This window comes from Cnephaeus nilssonii, assembly GCF_951640355.1.
Source record: "Cnephaeus nilssonii genome assembly, chromosome: 1".
Lineage (NCBI taxonomy): Eukaryota > Metazoa > Chordata > Mammalia > Chiroptera > Vespertilionidae > Cnephaeus > Cnephaeus nilssonii.
The window spans coordinates 86,241,916-86,265,699 of record NC_137072.1 but is presented as its reverse complement, the minus strand read 5'-3'; the positions used below and the strand labels follow the sequence as shown (position 1 = coordinate 86,265,699).

The following is a 23,784-nucleotide window of genomic DNA, read 5'->3' as shown; positions in this document are numbered from 1 at the left end:
TATATATGTATATATATAGACTAGAGGCCCCATGCACGAAATCTGTGCAAGGAGCTCGACCCTCACAGGAGCCCCGGCTGCCTCGGTCAGCCCTCGCAGACTCTTGCAGCCCCGGCCAGCCCTCGCAGGCCCTCACAGCCTCAGCTGGCCCTCACAGCCTTGGCCAGACCTTGCAGCCCCGGCTTCATCTGGAAGGTTGTCTGGATGTCCAGACAGTCATTCTGCTGCGTGGTCTAATTAGCATATTAGCTCTTTATTATATAGGACTAGAAGCCCGGTGCATGGATTCGTGCACCGATGGGGTCCCTCAGCCTGGCCTGCGCCCTCTTGCAATCTGAGATCCCTCAGGGATCGGGCCAAAACTGACAATCTGACATCCCGAGGGATATAGTAGTGCGCGAAGCAACAGGTGGCCTGGGAGAAGCCTGCGCCGCTCTGCTCATCCCAGCCCCACTGTGCCTGCTGCTGCCACTTCTCAGTAAGCTTGCTGAGCAACGCTCCCACTGTGGGAGTGCACTGACCACCAGGGGGCAGCTCCTGCATTAAGCGTCTGCCCCCAGGTAGTCAGTGCATGTCATAGCGACTGGTCGACTGGTCGCTTTGGCTTTTATATATAAACTAGTGGCCCACCAGTGCACGTGCACTGGTGGAATCCCTTGGCCTGGCCTGTGGGGATCAAGCCGAAACCAGCAGTCTGACATCCCGAGGGGTCCTAGATTGCGAGAGGGCACAGGCCAGACCGAGGGGCCCCATTGGTGCATGAATCTGTGCACAGGGCCTATAGTCTAATAAAATTAAGGCTTTTAAAAATCCTATACTTGCCAAAACCGGTTTGGCTCAGTGGTATGCACGGTTGACATGCACCGTTTGGCTCAGAGCGTCGGCCTGCGGACTGAAAGGTCCCGGGTTCGATTCCGGTCAAGGGCATGTACATCGGCAGCTGGTCGATGTTTCTCTCTCATCGATGTTTCTAGCACTCTATCCCTCTCCCTTCCTCTCTGTAAAAAAATCAATAAAATATATTTTTTAAAAAAATCCTATACTTAATACTATCAACTATGAAATTATTTTACTATTAAATATTCTTAAAGGAATAAAATAAAAATTATAACTTACAGAAGACTAATAACAGGAGAAAAAAATTGTCTCAAAAGGTACAATTCTTCTTATAAAGCTAATATGCTGTTCTACAAATTTATAAAATTTTAGATATAGAACACTATGTTGCATAGTCTGTAGTCATATTTTTCTGCTCTTGAATACTGAGGCAGATTTAGCATTCCCCATACAATTTTCCACACTGAAACCAGAGGAATACTAGAGTTTTTGAATAGCATTACCTTTTAATTGCACTACTTTAAGGTGTCAGGCAACACCCTAGACATAAGGTAAATGAAGTGAGAAGTGTTTAGATTTTCTACTTTGACCTCTTCAGAAGAAAAATGTTTTATAAATTTAAGTTGTTAAGTATTTTAGGGGGCAAGGGAAAGAAATAATTCTCATAAAAAAAAAAAAAAATCCTAGTTTTTAAGATAGCTCCTAATGTCCAATATAGGATATATAATACTGGCATTCAACTATTCAAATTTATATAGAATTACAGTACTTTGGAGAAGTACAAAGAAATATTTTTTAAAAATACAGGTATATAAATTAATGAAACTGGTATTTAAAAAATTTAATACAAGGAAAAAAGGTATAGTGGTACCAATTCTTAATACAAATTATTAAGCACAGTTTATATAATTTCAAAAGTTATTCACATTATTGCTCGATACCACAGCTGTATGGAACAAGTTCTTGACACACATCAAAATTTGTATAATTTCAGGTTTATAAAAACAAAAATTTACACATTCAGAAAGTTTTAAAATGCATGGACATATGTACAACCAAAAAGAGAAAAAAAAATGTATGTTTGTATATATGTAAAAGAAACAAGCTCATCTGATTTAAACTTAAATGTCACCTTCTCAATAAAAAAAAGTACACATAACTGGACCAAAAGCAAACTAGTAGATAAAAACAGTACTAAATATGCCTTCCATTTTTTAGTAATAATCTGTTCTAAATATCAATGGGGTATTAAACACCAGTTTATTTTCAATTCTAGAATTTTTACTTTCTTTCAAAACTTTTTAGAAACATATATCCATTCTACAACTGTGTTAGATTAGGAGAAATATTTGCCTTAGAAACTTTTTAAAGGAGTATTTCCATACTTTTGTATATAAGATTTGATAAACAATAAAAAATAACCCAAATAAGGCATTATCATTTTGACAAAAAATATACACAGATTGTAATGATATTAAATTTTTATGATCCTGAGCTCTAGTAACCATTAGATGCATGCATACCATTCACTGATTTGTCTATTCTAATAAAAAATAATTTAATTCTGCCTTGCTACCTTTGAAACCAGAAATCCTTTCAAAACTTTTTTATAGGTCTTCATAATGTTACAGATATTTCCGCTGTAAACAGAGCACTAGGAATTGTATGAGAAAGGATATGTTAAATTCCAAAAAGCTATTAAAGAAAACTTACTATTTTAAAAGAATAACTATGTTAAATTTAAAAGGGGTGAAAAATAATACAAAGAGTGTGCTTGCTATAAATGATGAGTAGAGCCTTACAAAGGTGTTTTTCTATATTAAGGAATTCATAAATAAAAGACTGTGTATACCTTGGTGATAAAATAAAAAAGGCTGGCCATTTTTTATGCTAAGTTCAAATGTATTTTTTTGATAATACAAAAAAGTAACCTTGAAAATCAGAATACATAACAGAAAAGAGCACAATAACTTAAGTATTAAACATCTGTATGAAATAACTGTTGCAAAGTTGGACAAAAATGCACACTTAGAACATGCGGTTATTTAAAAAAAAAAAAAAAACAGAAAAAAACACCACACGATTCTGTAGAACCAATGTTATGTCACCACCAGAAGAGCACCAAGCAAGGCACCATTGGAAAGACAACATACTTGGAAAGTCTCTATAAATAAAGTAAATGCTAATCTGGTCGAAAAATTGGTGTCTTTGGTAAAAATTCTATGAGGATGACCTGTAGAAGGAGAAAAGAAAAAGTTTTTAAAATATTTAAATAGATTTTCATCTTAATAAAACTTCAGTTATATTCCAATATTTAAAACAATTTGGATAGTGCCTCTGACACACAGAATACATGCATGAATAAAGGAGAAAACAGAACTTGCACTTACTAAGAATAATTATAAGTGTTTCATACTATCTGGATTTATTTAATCCCAACAACTTTTCTTATGAGACAAACATTACCATCCTCATTTTACAGATGAGGAAACTGATGATCTGAGAAGGGTAACACCATAGATATTAAGTCACTATTTGAACAACGGCTTAACTGCAAAGTCTTGCCTTTTCTACTATACTCTGTGGCTACAGTTTCCACCTATTCATCTAACCCAATTCCATGGGTCCTTAGGTTCTAAAGTTGCTCTCATTTTACTGTAGCAAGATATGTGATCTCTATATAAAGGATACTGATCCCTTCTCTCTTAATTTTTTAAAAGTCCTTTTCTTCGTAAGTTAACAAAATTAAAGGTTGAGATTTGTTCCAAAGGATCTTTTACAAAAAAAAAAACGTAAGGAGCCCTAGCCAGTGTGGCTCAGTGGATAGAGAGTCGGCCTGCAGACTTAAGGTCCCAGGCTCGATTCCAGTCAAGGGCACATGCCTGGGTTGTGGGCTTGATACCCAGGAGGGGGTGTGGAGGAGGCACAATTTTTCTCTCTCATCATTGACGTTTCTATCTCTCTCTCCCTTCCTCTCTGAAAGCAATAAATAAATATATATTAAAAAAAAACTAAAGGAAAATCAACAGAGAGAGAACACAGTAACACAGAAAGACCAGAGCTAATTTTTATTCCAAACTTGAACTGTCTTAAATTCCAATCAATTATTTCCCTTTTGCAACTATGTATAGAATACGTGCTAACAAAAAAAATTACTTGATTTGAACATTTTCAAGTTTAGTGAACTTATTTTCTTTTTCAGAAACTGTCTCTAAAAATTGATGGCTAAATGTTTAAACTACTTATAAGTCAACATTCAATTAATACTTCTATATTTCAAATGTGTCCCCAATCAAGCAGTCTACACAGTTTCAGCTCCTGAATGTAGGCATTACATTTTATAGTGTATATGACAGAATGGAAAATAAATGCTATCTTTGGCCATATTTGCATTATTATTTTTTAAAGAATATAATGTATAGAAATTGGCCACTTTGTTGCATCCCTTCTAAATCATACCGCTCTACCACATCAGAATAAGAGAAAAACCGGTATCACGTTGTATTTTTCTAGATTATCTCCAATATTCAAAATATAATCAAGGAGAACTATTTTCCTTTAACAAGTGAAATATTTGTAAGTTTAAGAAAAGTTCAGGTCAAAGAGAAATACATGATAAGAATACTCAATTCATTAGATAAGGAGCCCTCTCTCCTTACTAGATTATTTGTTATCTTAAGTTTTTAAAATTGTTAGAAAGTTTTTGCAATTATGCTATTCTCCCATTCAACTACCACAAATATATATATTGAAATGTTTAGAAAAATATAATTTTTTAACAATTTTATTACTCTTCTGAATATCTTCTATGATGGTATGGAAAATACAATGATTTTAATAGTAGAGTTTAATTATCTAAAAACTCATAAAAAATTAAAGGAAACTATTTTACAAACAAAGCACACAGCTCACAGCTCACGATGTTTTGAAAGGTTAGTAGATTATTTTATTTTTAGTTAAAAAAATATAAAACAAAGATGAATATAAGAAGTATATTTTATAAATGAATAACATTCCTATAGTTCTATCTGGAAATAATTGCATTGGAAATAACTTTTGTTTTTATTTCCAATATATATTTAGAAATGTGCAAAAATAAATTTTAAAAGCCTGTTTTTTAATCTTAGTGGTTGAGTTTATAAATAGAGCATTTTTTTTCACAAAGTGCTTTAAATTTCTTACATATCCATCCCTCCCATCAAAACACACAAACTGTCTCTGATGAAAATACAAGACTAGCATTTTCATAAGTCAATCTAAAAAGTTATTTGAATATGTTTTATTGTTATAAAGTATCAAGTATCTTTCTCATCAGTATAAAGTAACATGTTTTATATAAAAGATGATAAATTTTAAATTATTTGGTTCACTGAATATAGACCTATTCTATGAAAAAAAAGATATTTTTAAGACATCTTTTATGTTCAAGGCTAGAAATGGGATTTGACTGTATGATAATGAAAGAAAGGGCAAATACTATAGAGCAAAATTATTTTATGACAATTTCCAACTATTTAAGCACTGTTTTAATCAATCTTTTATACATACATACACACACACACACACACACACACACACTATCTCTGATAGCTTAACTCTATCAAATAGAATTTGTCAGAAATGATGAGCCAGGCACTTCACAAAGACTATGACTTTAATTTCAACAATCAATTCTTCCTTAGATATTTTTCAAGTAATATAATAACTTTTCATATTTATAATAAAACACCCAAGTTCAAAGCAAAATAAATAAAAATTAGTAATTCTGAATTTTTCAAAAGGAGAAAAATTGTTCAAGTAAATTAAAGAGTTGGTAGATTAAATATCATACTGAATAAGTTCTTAAATTCATTATATACATGTGCCAACTTGGGTTATCTTTTAAAGAATAAACAAAGGACAGGCAAAATCCCATCTCCTACATACTTGAAGGATAATTTTTATAAAACAATATTCTAATAACACTTTAAAAGATCCTTTAAAGGCCACTGAGGTATGGGTAGTTAAAATTTATAAAGGCTAAAGGTTTCTTAAGCTCCAATGGCTTGGCTGAAAGGTTTTCTTCCACACTTGGAAACTTGATTAGCATTATATAAAAAAGCCATATCTGACTTGCTGCGTAACCAAAGTTGTGGTTATTCTTTATACAGCACCTAAAATTTCACACTCCATCAACACATGTTCAGGCTATTTTATCTTGGCAATTAATTTATTATTTTTCAGAACACAGTGAAGCCTTGTTTTCAAGTCATTCATAACTTTATAAATCAGTCTTGCACATGAAACCATGCATCTGTGAACCGTAGAAAATCCTTGCACTCAGGAGATTAAGCTCCTGACACCTTTGCTGATTAATAATCATGGAAAGAATAAGATCAGAAGCAAAATAAATGATCATTTAATAGAGAAACTCACAAAACAGCCCTTTAACTTACATATTCCATCATGTTATTCGTTTCACATTTCCTTTTGCTCAGTCTCCAGTGCAAGCACAGCTAGACAAGAAGGAGAGTAAAAGAAGAAAAATGAGCTCTAGTTTATTGCAGCAAACAGACTAACCCATTTGTCCACCTTTCATATTTTTAGTTCAACAAAAGCATCTGTTTCCATACTGTGCAATTCAGACCCCAACAGTACGAAGCTGCTCCCTGTGGTACTCACCTTGTGGTATAACCTATTGTTTTCCCATTCTAATAACTTCTCAATCGATCTTCGTGTCTGGAAGACAAATGAGAAAAAAGTTTACTCTTGACTGGTTTTAGAAAAACTGTTTTGCAGCTGCTTTTTGTGTGAGAAGAGAGGTATAAGACAGTGACTGAATATAGGGTGGCCTATAACACTATCAACAGTCTAGCATTAAATAGTAATCTAAATACAAATAGTACTCTAATAAAGATAGGTTTTGTGTGTTTTTTAGCATTGATTCCTTTTTTTGCTGTTCCAAACTTACTAATCTCTGATTTAAAACTATCAAAGTCTAAAAAGCTAGTTATCTACCAAATGATATAAATTTAAATCCCCATTTAGTTCAAAAATAGATTTGCAATACTGAAATAATATGTAAGTATTAGGTATTAAAACAGGAGCAAAACTGTATTTAAATCCACAAGAATGACAACAAAATCAAACTCTTAATCAACACTACTGTTAAAGAAATTAACTGCGAAATTTATGTTTAAGATTACTTGATTTTTGCAATATGTACTATGCAGCATGACATGTTTCTTGCTTGGGAGTTAGAATAAAGGAAAGGATAATTCATGGTGCCAGGTGTTAGGATGAGACTGACACAGCTGCAGGTGCAAAAAGGACAGTGTTGCCACAAGAATCAAATGCAACTTGGTACAGCTGCAGCTTCCTCACAAGGGAAGGAAAGAAGCATCTAACACTGTTAATGTGGCACAACTAAATCTAATAATCAAATTGTGAAAAATTGCATATCAAGCAAGGATGAGGTAGGTGAGAAACTGTAGGATTAAGCTAGTTTTCAATAGTCAAATGTTACATAAGAAAATAGTATCTACTATTAACTACTTACCATATTACCTTTCAGCATGTTGAACATGCTAAAGACACACCACAGGCACATAGGTGCCAGCTATATTTCATAACTACCAGTGAATTATCACTACCGCCTTACATTTTCCGAGTATATGTCATAAAAATCAGAAAACCAAGTAACTCTTTGGATAATAATACAACAATGACCAATTTATTACATTATTTTTTTAACGTTTTTGGGGGGCAAGAATTTTAAAGGGAAAAAAGTGCCCTTGCTAACAATGATCAGCAGACCTCACTTGTTTCTTTGTAAAGATAGCCTTTTAGAGGCAGCTCTCCTTTTAAATGAAAATAGGGCAGCAGTTATGGTCACACTTTTTGTTAATTTAGTTGCCAGTCAGCCCCAAATCAAAAGAAAATAAGGCTGCAGAGTGTAATTAACATTCAGTTCAGTCGTTTTGTCCCTTGTCTAGCCCCCAAGCTTTGTTAAAATTGCCATCTGAATGCTGAAGGCTGTAGGGAAATCGATTTGATTCTAATCGCACCATGAAAAGAACATGATCTAACTGCTTTCAGCCCTCCGTAAATCTGTACTAGGTCTTTAGCACAATGCAACTTCCAATTTAAAAAGCACTGAATGTCTCGTCAATGACTTTGTGAAGAAAAAAGAACAAGGAGCAGACATAAAAATTCCAATAGTTGTTTAAGCATTAAAGTTCATTTGCATCACAGCAAACCTGAAAAGGGCTGACCTCTCAAACCGCCTCTCAGGTCTATGAAGTTGTAGCCTTGACAAGCTCACATTGACAGAGCTCATTGACTCTGAAAGGCTACTCTATCAATGGTGAAAAATGGCAATAGGTTCTACTCTGAGCAGGCATCTGCCTGCCCACCCGCTGCTAAACCAATGGCAAAACCGATTCAAAACCTGAATCTACCTTGTAATCTTCCTTTCTAGGACCTTTTAATAATAGATTAAGATTACTATACAATTTGAGGTTTTCCTTTTACTGATGGTTTAAGAATTGGGGGCTGGGGGTGAAAGAACTAGGGTGGGAAGAACAAGCTTTCCAAGTCTTGTTTAATATTAAAGTATAAAAATTAAAAGCTTAAAATTACATTCTGCAAAACTTCATTACTCAAAGAAAAAACGTGTAGTTCCCACTATCATCTTTTCATAATAAATTTAAACCCATGTTATATTATAATGAGAAAGAACCTCACTGTGAATGAATTTCATGATGTATATGATACACACACTCACACACAATTTAAAATTTTTTAAATATTTACTTTAAGTAACTTAAATCAACTAGCAGTATCTGAATAAAAGGTAAGTATAAAGTATGAATCCTAAATTCCAAAATATTTACATAGGAATTCTGAATACACTCTTGGCCTCTAATTAGTTTAATGATTTAATAATAGGGTTTGGTATAATAATTGCATCTTTCAATATTTAAGAATTCTAAACCAAACAAACCCTGCTATGGCATATTCTGGATAGGCATCTAAATATAAAATATTTCTACACACTTGACAGTCTGAAGTAAAAGCTGTGAATTAGCACCATCTAATCTTGCTATAAGACCTCTTTCCTGCTTGACAGGTGAAAAAAAAAGCACTTGCACGTGCAGCTTAATTAATCATTACACTTGACATTTCCATGATTTACAGTGAGGAGCAGGTGAGAACATACAAAACCAGAAAGAAACCCTTGATCGGAGTGGAACATTTCTAGCACACTAAGGTGACAAGTATATAGATTCTATCAGAAAGAAAAGAAAGAAAGAAAAGAAAGAAAAGAAAAGAAAAGAAAAGAAAAGAAAGAAAGAAAGAAAGAAAGAAAGAAAGAAAGAAAGAAAGAAAGAAAAACTGTGCCACAAATTATTTGTTAGTAACAACAAAAGCTCAAATTAAATGGGGAAAAAAAAAAAACTTTAACTACTGAGAATGTTAAATATTCTGCAATTATTTTTAGTTAACAAAATAAAAATATATTTTTAAGGTTAAACACAATACCAATTTGGCAGATACTAAATATATATATATATATATATATATATATATATATATATATATATATATATGACACGTCAGCATTTATAAGAGCTATTTAAAAGCCTTTAAGTATGAAAAAAAGCACCTTATAATTGCAGTATTCTGTCCACAGGGTTGCCAGATATTATTTCTAATAAAATGTACGATTCAACACTGCCAAACTCTCTATTTACTATTAAGTAAGCAAACCTAAGCATATAAAAACCTGTCCTTGATTTTTCAAAGTTTATATCGACCACTAAATTCAACATAAATTAAAACAAACTAATATTCATTAGAAAAAAAATACTATGTATACAGTCTGCCAACATGACATACAAAAAAAAAAAAAAAAAAACAACTTTCGGTATTCTAGGCCAGTGGATTCCTAAAAATAAGCCATCTTAATTTCTTAAAAAGAATTTGGTGCTTGTGAAAAGCACCAGATTGATAGTCATGGGAACTAAAAATCTTCTATTTAATTGAAAGAACAGAGGAAAGGGCAGTGCAGGCTTCAGTGCAAGCTTCCCTACAGTGGGCCTTAATCCTTTTCAGTGCTCACACCCTAGGGGTGAGAGGACAGGTTAGTGGTTCTTAACCAATGAATTCTCACTCCTTCTGCATCAGATGATCAACAAAAAATCTCATTTTATCATGAATTATTATCCTTAATTAAAAGGGCCAAGACCACCAACTCACAACATGCAAGCAAAACAAGTTTTTTATGAGAATGACATAATACATCACTAACCTGGTCTGGAAGAGGACAGCTCCCACCCACCTCCCTCATCACAGAGCTCACTTTAACTTTTTTCACATATTTCTTTATTTCAACACCTTGCTAATCATATTTTTCTCACTGGTGAACTAATTCTAATATAGCCATTAAGCAATTTTAAAGTAAAAATTAACCAAGATTCAAACATCATTTCAATTATTAAATAGACTTATTTATTAAATAGATTTAACTTGAATAGCAAGTAGTAGCAACAGAAGGATAGTCATTTTAGTTTCAATTTATATTGCCTTTGGTTCTTTTTAAATTAGAACGTAAGTCAAAACATGTAAACTACAAAAGAAGTAAATGGCCTATAATTCACAAAATAGCTAATCAAATAATAAATAATCAACAATTAATTTTATCAACTTCCAAAGACCCTGTAAAGTAAGCTTAAACTTGTAAAATACATATTCATTTAGAAATAGTAAGTTACAATAGAAAATAAGGGTTTTCTGAAAATGAAAATTTATCTTACTATGAAGAAGCATTTTTGTAAATTTTTCTACATCTCATAACTTTCTGAGAAATAAATTATTACATAAATTATGTGCAATTAGATATAAATAAGTCTTTCAGGGAAGCAAGAAATCTTTTTAAAATTTTGAATATATTACTTCCCTACTTTATTACCACTAGTACTTACAGTATAGTCATTACTAATAATTCATTTATTTATAATCAATCGTTTGAAAAAGTGGTTTTTCAAAGACATGATTTTCTAAAGTTGCTAATAAAATCAATGGGAATCTCATGGATTTTAAAGTACTTAAAGCCAAAGGGAAAAAAATGTGGAAGCTGTAACAACATTTCTCTGAAATTCCCCCCCTAAGATAGCATTATAATCAGGTTTTAGGACATAAATATGCTAATATACGTTAACAAAATGTATAAATAAAATATCTCACTAATTACTATAAAAGTTTTGGCCTTTAATTTCCTTGTTTTGGGGGTCAAATTCATAAAATGTTTCCGATGTCCAAGTCCATAAATTTAGTACCTATGTTTTCCTTTTGTGTAATTTATTGTTTCAGATCTTATAGTTAGATCTTTGATTCATTTTGAATTAATCTTTATACATGGGACTAACTAGTTTCATTCTTTGTATGTGGCTTTCCAATTCAAGCTATTTAAACTTGAAATTTATTTGAATAGTACTTATAATATCACAGAATGTCAAAGTACAATTTTAAAGCCAATTTCTTATTTAAAACTGGTTTTAATTTTAAAGTCCCAAATTATAATGCATTAAGCTTTCACAAGAATAATGCTTTGAATGTATTCATAATTTTATTTTTTAACTTTTCAGCATTTTTAAGAACTACACTTATCTTTTGACATCTGTACAAATTCAAATTACCAACCTAAGTTTAAAAAAAGTTCTTAATTATAAGTCATTAGAAGAAAACCATCTAAAATTTTAAATAAGTTATTGTAACTTAAGTGAAAATTACTTGATTCACCTGTTTGTTCTGGATTAATAGAAATCTTATATTGCAGTGATGTGAACAAAATTAAATTGCATATCTCAGTATCATGATACATGAAAAATCTGGACTCACCAAAATGATAAACTAGAATATGGTCAGATTCCTCAAAAAAAATTCTAAACTAATTTCCTTGTACTTGAAGGCTCTTTTTAGGAGCCAAAAACACACAATGGAGAAAAGAAGGCCTCTTCAATAAATGGTAATGGGAAAATTGGAAAGCCACATACAAAGAATGAAACTAGTTTGTCCCATGTATAAAGATTAATTCAAAATGAATCAAAGATCTAACTATAAGATCTGAAACAATAAATTACACAAAAGGAAAACATAGGTACTAAATTTATGGACTTGGACATCGGAAACATTTTATGAATTTGACCCCCAAAACAAGGAAATTAAAGGCAAAAATAAAATGGGACTGCATCCAACTAAAAAGCTTCTGCATGGCAAAAGAAAAGTACAAAACAAAAAGGCAGCCAACCAAATGTGAAGTATTTGCAAACAGCTCCAACAAGGGTTAATATCTAAATATATAAAGAACTCATACAACTCAACACCAAACAAACAATCCAATTAAAAAATGGGCAGAGGACCTGAACAGACACTTCTCCCAAGAAGACATACAAATGGCCAACAGATATATGAAAAGATGTTTAACTTGACTAGCTATTAGGGAAATTCAAATCAAAACTACAATGAGCCCTGGCTGGTGTGGTTCACAGTTAGCTGGGCGCCAGCATGTGCATCAAAAAGTTGCTGGTTCCATTCCCGGTCAGGGCACATGCCCAGGTTGAGGGCTCAATCTTTGGTGTGAAGCATGCAAGAGGCAGCTATTCTGCCTCTCACATCAATGTTTCTCTCTCTCCCCACCCCCTTCCTCTCACTCTAAGAACCAATAAAAATTTAAAGTACAATGAGATACCACCTCACACCTGTTAAAATGGCTATTATCAACGAGACAGGTAATAACAAGTGTTGGAGATTGTGGGGAAAGAGGAATTCTCATTTGCTGCTGGTGGGAATATAAACTGGTATAGACACTATGGAAAATAGTATGGCGGTTCCTCAAAAAACTAAGAATAGAGTTACCATATGACCCAGGAATCCTTCTTCTGGGATTCTACCTGAAAAACCCCAAAACATTTAGGTATTCACAAAGATACATGCACCCTATGTTCATTGCAGTATTACTCTCAGTGGCCAAGACATGAAGAACAACAAAGTGTCCAACAATAGAGGATTGGATAGACAAGGTGGGATACATATATAGTATGGAATACTACTCAGCCATAAGAAAAGATAAAATACTGCCATTTATGACAACATGGATGGACCTTGAGAATATTATGCTAAGCTAAATAAGTCAGTCAAAGCTAAGAACTGCATGATTTCACACATATAAACAGAAACTCATAGACATAAGACAACAGTATGGTTACCAGAGGGAAGGGGGTGGGGTGGGGGAGTAGGGGGGGTAATAAAGGGTAAAGGAGGCCAAATATATGGTAAGAGATGATGATTTTACTTAGGGTGGTGGGCACACAATGCGATATACAGACCCATGCATCATAGAAATGTACACTTGAAACCTATATGGTCTTATTAAACAATGTCACCTCAATAAATTTAATTTAAAAGATAAATAAAAAATAAAGCTATAGTAATTTTTAAAAAAGGCTCTTTTAAAAATTTTTTATGTGCTGAAAGGTGAAGGGATTAGCCAAAGAGCATATAGGCATAACCCACAAACACAGACAGCAGTGTGGTGATGGCCAGAGGGAAGGAGAGGCAAGGGCAGAGAGAGGATGAGCAAAGGGCAGGAAAATGGGGACATCTATAATAGTGTCAACAATAAAAATAAAGTTTAAAAAAGGCTGAGGAAACCAAGATGGCGGCAAAGGTAAACACCTAAACTGCTGCCTCAAACAACAATTTCAAAACTACAACTAAAAGACAAAACGTCTATCACCCAGAACCACAGGAAAGCTGGCTGAGTGGAAGTTCTACAACTAGAAGGAAAGAGAAAAGAGCATTGAGACGTGCACAAGTGCTGAAAAGCTGAGGTACGGAGGCACGCGAATCGGGCTGGTGGCAGGCAATTGGATGTGCTTTTTTTCAATCCGAAGGGAGACAAGCTCCCAATTACTCTGAAATCCAGTTTCTGGGGAGACTCGGGGGACCCAAACTCCTATGGGGAGAAGCTGGACTGTTGGCCATTGGGTCGGAAAGTGAGGATGACTTTCTTGCAGAGGTGCACCCAGCAATCATTGTTTACTGCGCTGGAGCGCGGGATGCGGGGACTTGGAAATGTGGAAAGGCAGAGAAGGCTGACTGGCAGCCATTGCTGTTTGCCACGCCCTAGCCTAGTAATGCCCTGAGACCCTGCCCCACACAATCTACAAACACACCCAAGCTCCGAGCAGTGGCTTTTGCATATAAATGGCCTGCCTGGGCGCAGCTTAACCAAATAAACTGCAGCTCCAGTCAGACTGCTCCAAAACCTCCAAACCCCAAGCAAAGAAGAGAAAACTGTAGTTCTTGCTGTAGCTCCTGCTGGGTGGGCCTCAGACAATAGCTGACCTGCACCCCATTGGAGATCCAGAAGCTAGTGTATCTAGTGGTCTGTGTGAGACGACACCAGATTTCAACTACTCTCATAAGGGACACATTCAAGAGGCAGACTCAGTGAGCACCAAAGCCCCACTGGAACAAGTCCTGCCCCATAAGCATGTCTCCAGCACAGAAATTCTTCCATTATAGACACAGCCAATTGGCCTGGAGGTCAATTCCTCCCAGTGACACCAACAACAATCAAGACTTAACTACAAGGCTGTACACCCAGTCCACAAAGGGGTGCACCAAGAGTGTCCACCTCAGGTAACTGGGAAGCTGACACATTGAACCATATTGGACACCTAGCACACAAAGCTACCCTACCAACTCAGGGAAGCAGCGAAAATGAGGAGACAAGGAAACAGATCACAAACGAAAGAAATGGAGGAGAACAAACGACTGGATATAGAGTTCAAAACCACGGTTATAAGGTTTTTCAAGAATTTCCTAGAAAAGGCCGATAAATTTAACGAGAACCTGGAGAATATAAAAAAGGACCATCTAAAAATTAAACATACACTGACTGAAATAAAAAATATTATACAGAGACCCAACAGCAGACTACAGGAATTCAAGAATCAAGTCAAAGATTTGAAATACAAAGAAGCAAAGGACAATCAACCGGAAAAGCAAAAGGAAAAAAAGAATCCAAAAAGTTGAAGATAGTGTAAGAAGCCTCTGGGACAACTTCAAGCGTACCAACATCAGAATTATGGGGGTGCCAGAAGAAGAGAGAGAGAGCAAGATACTGAAAACCTATTGGAAGAAATAATGACCGAAAACTTCCCCCACCTGGTGAAAGAAATAGACTTACAAGTCCAGGAAGCACACAGAACCCCAAACAAGAGGAATCCAAAGAGGACCACACCAAGACACATCATAATTAAAATGCCAAGAGCAAAAGACAAAGAGAGAATATTAAAAGCAGCAAGAGAAAAACAGTTAATTACCTACAAGGGAGCACCCATACAATTGTCAGCTGATTTCTCAACAGAAACTATGCAGGCCAGACGGGAGTGGCAAGAAATAGTCAAAGTGATGAATAGCAAGAACCTACAACCAAGAGTACTCTACCCAGCCAAGCTGACATTCAGAATTGAAGGGCAGCTAAAGAGCTTCACAGATAAGAAAAAGCTAAAGGAGTTCATCAACACCACACCAGTATTATATGAAATGCTGAAAGATATTCCCTAAGAAGAGGAAGAAGAAGAAAAAGGTAAAGATAAAAATTATGAACAACAAATACATATCTATCAACAAATGAATCTAAAAACCAAGTGAATTAAAAATATGATGTACAGAATAAACTGGTGAATATAATAGAATCAGGGGCATAGAAAGGGAGTGAACTGACAACTCTCAGGGGGAAAGGGATGTGGGGGGTACGGGAAGAGACTGGACAAAAATGGATGAGGACAGTGGGGGGAGGTAAGTGAAGAGGGTGGGATGGGAACCAGGTGGAGGGGAGCTATGGGGGGAAAAAAGAGGAACAACTGTAATAATCTGAACAATAAAGATTTATTAAATTAAAAAAAAAAAGTTTAAAAAAGGCTTCTTTTAAAATTTTTATGTAAACATTAACTTTTGAATATATATTTTTTTATTGATTTCAGAGAGGAAAGGAGAGGGAGAGATAGAAACATCAATGACAATGATGAAAGAGAATCATTGAATGGCTGCCTCCTGCATGCCCCCTACTGGGAATCGAGCCCCCAACCCGGGCATCTGCACTGACCAGGAATCAAATGGTGATCTCCTGGTTCATAGGTCAATGCTCAACTACTGAGCCACAACCACCAGGCTGTAACTAACTTTTAAATAACCTAGATACACTAAAACATCCACCAAAGTATGATTAGAACAACCCTCTTAGTACTGTTTGTTAAAATAGTTTTAGATGAATATTAGTTAAATATCTGCAAACCTTTTGCATATAAAAAAAATCCTCTGAGCAGTGATTTATAGGAACTAATCTTAAAGACAAAGGTATACTTAAATACAATTTCATAAAGAGTTTATGACCTAGGCTAGTAGTTCTTAACCTTTCTAGGTTACTGTGAGCACTTTACAAATGACAAAAGGCACATACACAGAAATATAAAATGTTGCACACAATTTTAAGGGGGTTAGCCACTCACCTCTGATAAAATTTCAGAAAATACTATTAACATCTCAAAAAACTAAAACTGACCTTCTTTTGACAGCAGAAAATTAGAAAAACTATACATAAGACAAATGAATTTTAGATAACACAAAAAATATTACTATCAGGGATTTTGAAAAACTACATGATTACACAAGGAAGAATCACTTGATCAGGATCAACAAGTGGGGGAGGAAAGGATTACCTACCAACTAATTATAATGGACTACTGGAGAAACAAAAATGGGTAAGGAATAGTATCTGTTGCTCTTCACTTTTGGTTTGACTCCATGCTAGGTAGGTGTCTTTCCTTTGTTACCTTATTTAATCTTCACAACAAACCTATTAAGGCAGCTTGTATAACTTTCTTTTTACATATGAAAATTACAGTTTAGAGGGGTAAGAAACTTAAAGCTAAACTACGAAATAGTGGAACTAAGATTTAAAACCAGGATGGTATTGCCTTCAGCATCATGCTCATTCCATTATATAACAGAGCCAAGAATTTGTAAAGAATTTGTAACTTGTTGAATAACATGGGTATGACATGCAAAGTATGTTAAGCCACTAAGCTGTTGTGCTTGAACAATCTCAAATTTACTCTAAAATTTGTAAAACAAAATGTACTGTAAAACTAAAATTTTTTTCAGCTCTAATATTCTGTGATTCTAAGTTCTAGAAATACCCATTCTACTCTATTCTGTAGTCTCAATGTACTGACAATGGATTTTAAATGTGAAGTTTCAAACAAAACGTTAAAAAAAGATAGAAACAATCGCATCATTTCTCTCCAAACATGCAAAAAATAGCATAATTCTTTACATAAAGGTAACTGGAGACATATACTTGTAGGTAGGATGTAGTAGCGAGTGTCAAGCCAACACTCCCACTACAAATAGAAATGGATGAATTAAAGAAGAAAAAAAACACATTATTTTTAAAATATCAGAAAATTCTGTTAGCAACAAGGACTAGATAAAATAAAATCCAGAGAAGGAAAAAAAGCCCTTCCTAGCCCTGACCGGTTTGGCTCAGTGGATAGAGCGTCGGACCACGAACTGAAAGGTCCCGGGTTCGATTCTGGTCGAGGGCATGTACCTTGATTGCAAGCTCGATCCCCAGTAAGGGGTATGCAGGAGGTAGCTGATCAACGTTTCTCTCTCATCGATGTTTCTAACTCTCTATCCCTCTCCTTTCTGCTCTGTAAAAAATCAATTAAAAAAACATATATATATAACAGTCCTTCCTAAATCATTTGATGATTGATTACTGGCCATTTTCTTTCTTTGCTGATTCTAAGAATGGGAAGAAAAGGTAAATCAATAGAGTCTGAACAGGTTGTACAGGCTGGCTCAATGGATTAGAAATTAGTTGTGCTCTAAAATGCAGAGCAATTTTCTCTAGAGACATTACTGAGTTCTGGGGCAGCATAGAAGGGTGGGGGACCAAGCCTGAAAGGCCGAGAAAAGTAAGTCACAGTCTACCACTGCTTAGGAAACAAAACTCTGCTTATGGGGGGAGTCAGGCATCAAACACATGACTGATCTCCCCGCTCAAGACACTTGAACCTGCATGGAATGCAAGGCTAAAATGCCAAACTCAAAATATGCTAAGGATACAAGTTTTAGGATAGAGGTGAACTGAATATTACCAAAACTTGCAACCCAGCCCAACCCAGCTCAATCTTTTATTACACCAAAGTGACCATTTCCCTCACACTATCTCCCTAACACAGAAAAGATGAGACCCTTAATTGTCAAGTTAACTATGATTAATATGTTCAATAAAATAGAGGGAACAGAATTTTATTTCAGAATAAAATGAGTGAAAACCATTTCAGAAGAGAATATGATTCTATATATTAGACTCAAATATAGAGTATCAAATGAAACTGAAAAATACATATCTGAAACTAGGAATTCATTGGATTAACAGCAGAATGGACACTGAAGAAGCTAGGCAAATCTTTCTACAAACCACTACACTAATACTATCTTCTGAATATTCAGACAGAACTGAATTTCAGCTAGCTCTTGGCAAAACACATTTTCAAATGAGTCTAACACAAATTTAAAGTCCCAGTGCCATCTCTGAAGATTTAAGACTCAAAGTTTACACTCTTTTGAATATCCTTTTTCATGATGAGAATTTAGTAACATTTTTCCAATTAAAAGCAAATTGTCAATGTAATTTACTTCATTTATATAAGTCAGTTTTCTAAATTTCAAGCTTAAAGTATTCTTTAGAATGAAACAACAACAACTATATTCCTCTGGTTATGAGACATCTTATAGAGAGGTAAAAACTGATGTTTACAGAGAGTGAACTGATGAATTAGTCACTCAGAAAAGCGCTACTTTCCAAACCAGTTCTTTCTAGCACCAAAGTACAGGTCCCAGCTACCACATGTTGCAGCCTACTTCCTTCCCTATACTGTACTTCCCTATATCTAAGTGAATGAGTCTAAGGGGAATAGAAATATACACTATTTATTAAAAAGTCCTTAAAGAGCACTTTTAGAAAGTCACACGATACTAATCATACGCAAAAGAGAGATTAAAGCACTAAAAATGGAGAAAAACAAGATTAAGATTAAGATTAAGATTAAGAAGTTGGTGTATAAAGTCTAAAATTTAGGGTTCTTCAGTCAGAAGGGATATGGCTAAGAGCATACATAAGCAAAGTCTATAAAGTCACTAATGTTCGGATATAATATATATGTGCAAAATCTCAGAAGACTAAAACTAATAGTTACTTTAGGATAGAAAATAAAATACTATAACACATCATACAGTAAAATTATGACACTTGTTTCCTCAAAATAGGAGTCAGGCTGAAAGCATATACAAGCTCATAGAGAGTTCACTTACTTGGACATCAATTTTTTAAACTATAATACTATAATTAGGACACAATCAAGAAGCAAAATATAAACAAAAGTATAAAACAATAAATGTCAAAATATTTAATGAAGCATTTTACTCACTTGTAAGCTCCTCAGGGTCTTACAAAGAACCTACTAAAAGGCTGAGGTTTCCTGTTTTATTGTCTTCCAAGCACCACTATTTGTAATTATCTCATTGCTTTTTATCTCTTTTTATGTCCACAAGAGGAACCTTATAACCTCTATATAGCATTTGTCATCTAAATGGCATCTAAAACAGTACCGAGTCTCACAGTGCAGGTTCAGAAATATGAGTTAAATGAATAAGTTAACTTTCAGCAAATGGCACACTAGCAGCATAAAGAAATAGCAGCCAGCCCTAGCTGGTTTGGCTCAGTGGATAAAGCATCAGTCTGCAGACTGAATGGTCCAGGTTCGATTCTGGTCAATGGCACATGCCCGGGTTGTGGGCTCGATCCCCAGTAGGAGATGTGCAGGAAGCAGCCAACTGATTGTTCTCTCTTATCACTGATGTTTCTATCGCTCCCTCTCCCTTCCTCTCTGAAATCAATAAAATATATATATATTTTAAATAAAAGAATCAGTTGTTGAACAAATAAAATTACAATATTAAAAGAGGCAGCTAAAAGCAGCAATTTCTTAAGACAAATATGCTTATCTTCCAAGAGTATCAACTTTACTCATTTTAAAGTTTCTATTAAAGCAAATATATGCAACATAATACAAATGACATTTCAAATGGGTGTTTGAAATATAATACAAGACTTCAAATATATTTTGTGGTTATAGGTGGCCAGTTCATATTTCTAGACCCTAAGGACACCCATTTATTGTCTTCTGATATTAGAGCTTCATGAAAAATATTAGAAGTACTTACATATTTAAACTATCTCTGTACTTACCTACCAATTCTCCAAAGACTAGATGCTCTTTAAGTAGAGTATTAATATACATCTTTCTATTCCTATCACCTAGCATAGTACTTATATGTCAAGAATACTTCTATTAAAAACAAAAAAGACATTCGAACTCTCCTTTTTAGCATAAAGCAATAGCTTTACCTCTAGCCTGAAACAACAACAAAGAGACAGAAATATATGAAACTGTTTTCAAGACAATGTACAATGGGAAATGAAAGACAATGATTCCTGAGAAATCCTCTCTAATAAAATGGTAATATGCAAATTAACCATCACTCCGCTACATAAGCCACACCCACCAGCCAAGCCACGCCCACCAGCCAATCAGGGCGAGTATGCAAATTAACCCCAATCCAAGATGGCTACAGCCACAGAGAACAAGGTTTCCCAGGTAACAGAGCAAGCCAAGCTTTCCATAGCCCTTGCAGGCCTAAGCCTCCACTCAAGCTACAAAGTTTCAATTATAGAAGGTAAACAAATTCAAACAAATGGTGGCAGAATGGAGCTTGAGAGAGCAGGCCAGGGTTGCTGGCGGCAACAGGGGAAGCAAAGCTTTCCGCACACCCTGGCCGGGCCCACCCGCTTAAGGCTACAAAGTTTCAATTGTAGAAGGTGAATTAACTGCCGAAGAAATGGCTGCCACCCCCGGAGGGAGCAGCAGACTTGGCTCTGCCCCAGGCTACAAAGTTTCAATTGTAGAAGGAAAATAAATTCCAGATACCAGGGCCTCCCCTTGGGTTGCCAGGCGGCGTGGCCGGCCTGCAAACCACCACAGGCCCCTCGCTCAGGCCGCCCCACACCCTAAGGGAACCCCCACCCTTATCTGTGACACCCTTCAGGGCAAACCAGCTGGCCCCCACCCATGCACCAGGCCTCTATCCTATTTAATAAAAGAGTAATATACAGATTGATCATCACTGCAACACACAATATAGCTGCCCCCATGTGGTCAAAGATCCTGCCCCCATGTGGACACAAGATGGCCACCACAAGATGGCCAGCAGGGGAGGACAGTTGGGAGGCACCCGGCCTGCAAGGGAGGGCAGTTGTGAGGGACCAGGTCTGCAAGGGAGGGCAGTTGAGAGGGACCAGGCTTGCAAGGGAGGGCAGTTGGAGGTGATCAACCCTGCAGGAGAGGGCAGTTAGGGGTGACCAGGCTGGCAGAGGAGGGAAGTTGGGGCAAACAGGCTGGCAGGGGAGAAGTTAAGTATCAACCAGGCTGGCAGCGGAGTGGTTAGGGGGTGATCAGGCTGGCAGGCAGAAGCGGTTAGGGGCAATCAGGAAGGCAGGCAGGCAAGCAGTTGGGAGCCAGCAGTCCTGGATTGTGAGAGGGATGTCCGACTGCCCGTTTAGGCCCGATCTCCAAACGAGTCCCAGATTGGAGAGGATACAGGCTGGGCTGAGGGACAATCCCCTGCCGTGCACGAATTTAGTGCACCGGGCTTCTAGTAAGAAATAAGTCAGATGGGCCCTATGATTCCTAAGCTTATTGATGTACAAGAGCTCCATGCGGCAGTGAATGGAGAGCTCAGACAAAGCCTGGAGATTTCCTGAGTTAAGAAGCTAGCTGAGAGTCAAGGAGACCAAGGCAGCTAGAAGACACAGAACAGATCACCAGAGAAGAGAGTGCTAAAAAGATAAAGAACTCCAAAGATCTGAACATAGTCCCTACTGAATATTTCAGTGAGTACTGAGCAGCACATGCAAATAAGGAAACTACCAGAGGTGGAGCAAAGAACTACTAGGAAGAATTAGAGAAAACAGTGCCCAAAGCTCACAAAGATCTGGCACAATGCCTCTTTCCATCAGCCAGACTAGAAAACATACACTGACTGAAATAAAAAATATTATACAGAGACCCAACAGCAGACTACAGGAATGCAAGAATCAAGTCAAAGATTTGAAATACAAAGAAGCAAAGGACAATCAACCGGAAAAGCAAAAGGAAAAAAAGAATCCAAAAAGTTGAAGATAGTGTAAGAAGCCTCTGGGACAACTTCAAGCGTACCAACATCAGAATTATGGGGGTGCCAGAAGAAGAGAGAGAGCAAGATACTGAAAACCTATTGGAAGAAATAATGACCGAAAACTTCCCCCACCTGGTGAAAGAAATAGACTTACAAGTCCAGGAAGCACACAGAACCCCAAACAAGAGGAATCCAAAGAGGACCACACCAAGACACATCATAATTAAAATGCCAAGAGCAAAAGACAAAGAGAGAATATTAAAAGCAGCAAGAGAAAAACAGTTAATTACCTACAAGGGAGCACCCATACAATTGTCAGCTGATTTCTCAACAGAAACTATGCAGGCCAGACGGGAGTGGCAAGAAATAGTCAAAGTGATGAATAGCAAGAACCTACAACCAAGAGTACTCTACCCAGCCAAGCTGACATTCAGAATTGAAGGGCAGCTAAAGAGCTTCACAGATAAGAAAAAGCTAAAGGAGTTCATCAACACCACACCAGTATTATATGAAATGCTGAAAGATATTCCCTAAGAAGAGGAAGAAGAAGAAAAAGGTAAAGATAAAAATTATGAACAACAAATACATATCTATCAACAAATGAATCTAAAAACCAAGTGAATTAAAAATATGATGTACAGAATAAACTGGTGAATATAATAGAATCAGGGGCATAGAAAGGGAGTGAACTGACAACTCTCAGGGGGAAAGGGATGTGGGGGGTACGGGAAGAGACTGGACAAAAATCGTACACCTATGGATGAGGACAGTGGGGGGAGGTAAGGGAAGAGGGTGGGATGGGAACCAGGTGGAGGGGAGCTATGGGGGGAAAAAAGAGGAACAACTGTAATAATCTGAACAATAAAGATTTATTAAATTAAAAAAATAATAAAGTCTTAAGAAAATGGAGAGATACTGTTTCATGGGTCAGAAGATTCAGTATTTTTAAGATGCCAATTTCCCCAAATTGATCCATAAATTCAATGCAAGCCAAACTAAAATCCCAATAGGGACTTTTTCGTAGAAATTGACTAATTCTAAAATTCTTATGAAATACAAACAATCTAGAAAAGCAAAACAATTTTGAAAAAAAAAAAAGCACAAAGTTTAAGAACTAGCACTACCCAATTTTAAAACATAATTATAAAGCTCCAATACTCAAGACAGTGTGGTATTAGCATCAAGATACACATAAAGATCAATGGAACAGAACAGAGCCAAGAAATAGATGCATACATACACTGAGTGCCCAGATTATTATTATCTCTGAACGCATAATAATCTGGCCACTGAGTGTGTGTGAGTGTGTATGAATTCATTCATGGGTGGGGTCCAGCCAGCCTGGCCAGGGGGAGGGGACATGGGCAGTTGGCCGGCCTGCCTATTGGTCGAACTCCTGGTCGAGGGGACAATTTGCATCTTAGCCTTTTATTATATAGGATATACACTGAGTCGCCAGATTATTATGCGTTCAGAGATCATAATAATCTGGCCACTCAGTGTATATTGACAACTGATTTCCAACAAAGGTCCAAAGGCAATTCAGTGAAGAAAGAACAGTCTTTATAACAAATGTTATTGAAGCAACTG

At 36.0% G+C, this 23,784-nt stretch overlaps 1 protein-coding gene across 2 annotated transcripts in view; it reads right to left on the bottom strand.

Annotated features, from left to right (window-relative positions):
- Window positions 1–23,784, bottom strand: part of CHIC2 (cysteine rich hydrophobic domain 2) — a 64,377-nt gene that overhangs the window by 2,739 nt on the left and 37,854 nt on the right. For both annotated transcript variants that reach the window (XM_079778440.1, XM_079778439.1), the window contains exons 4-6: window positions 6,499–6,555; window positions 6,273–6,332; window positions 56–3,070 (exon numbers count right to left, since the gene is read on the bottom strand). In XM_079778440.1, the coding sequence (XP_079634566.1) occupies window positions 3,020–3,070; window positions 6,273–6,332; window positions 6,499–6,555 (168 nt within the window). In that variant the 3' untranslated portion in view covers window positions 56–3,019. The remainder of the gene's footprint in view (window positions 1–55; window positions 3,071–6,272; window positions 6,333–6,498; window positions 6,556–23,784) is intronic.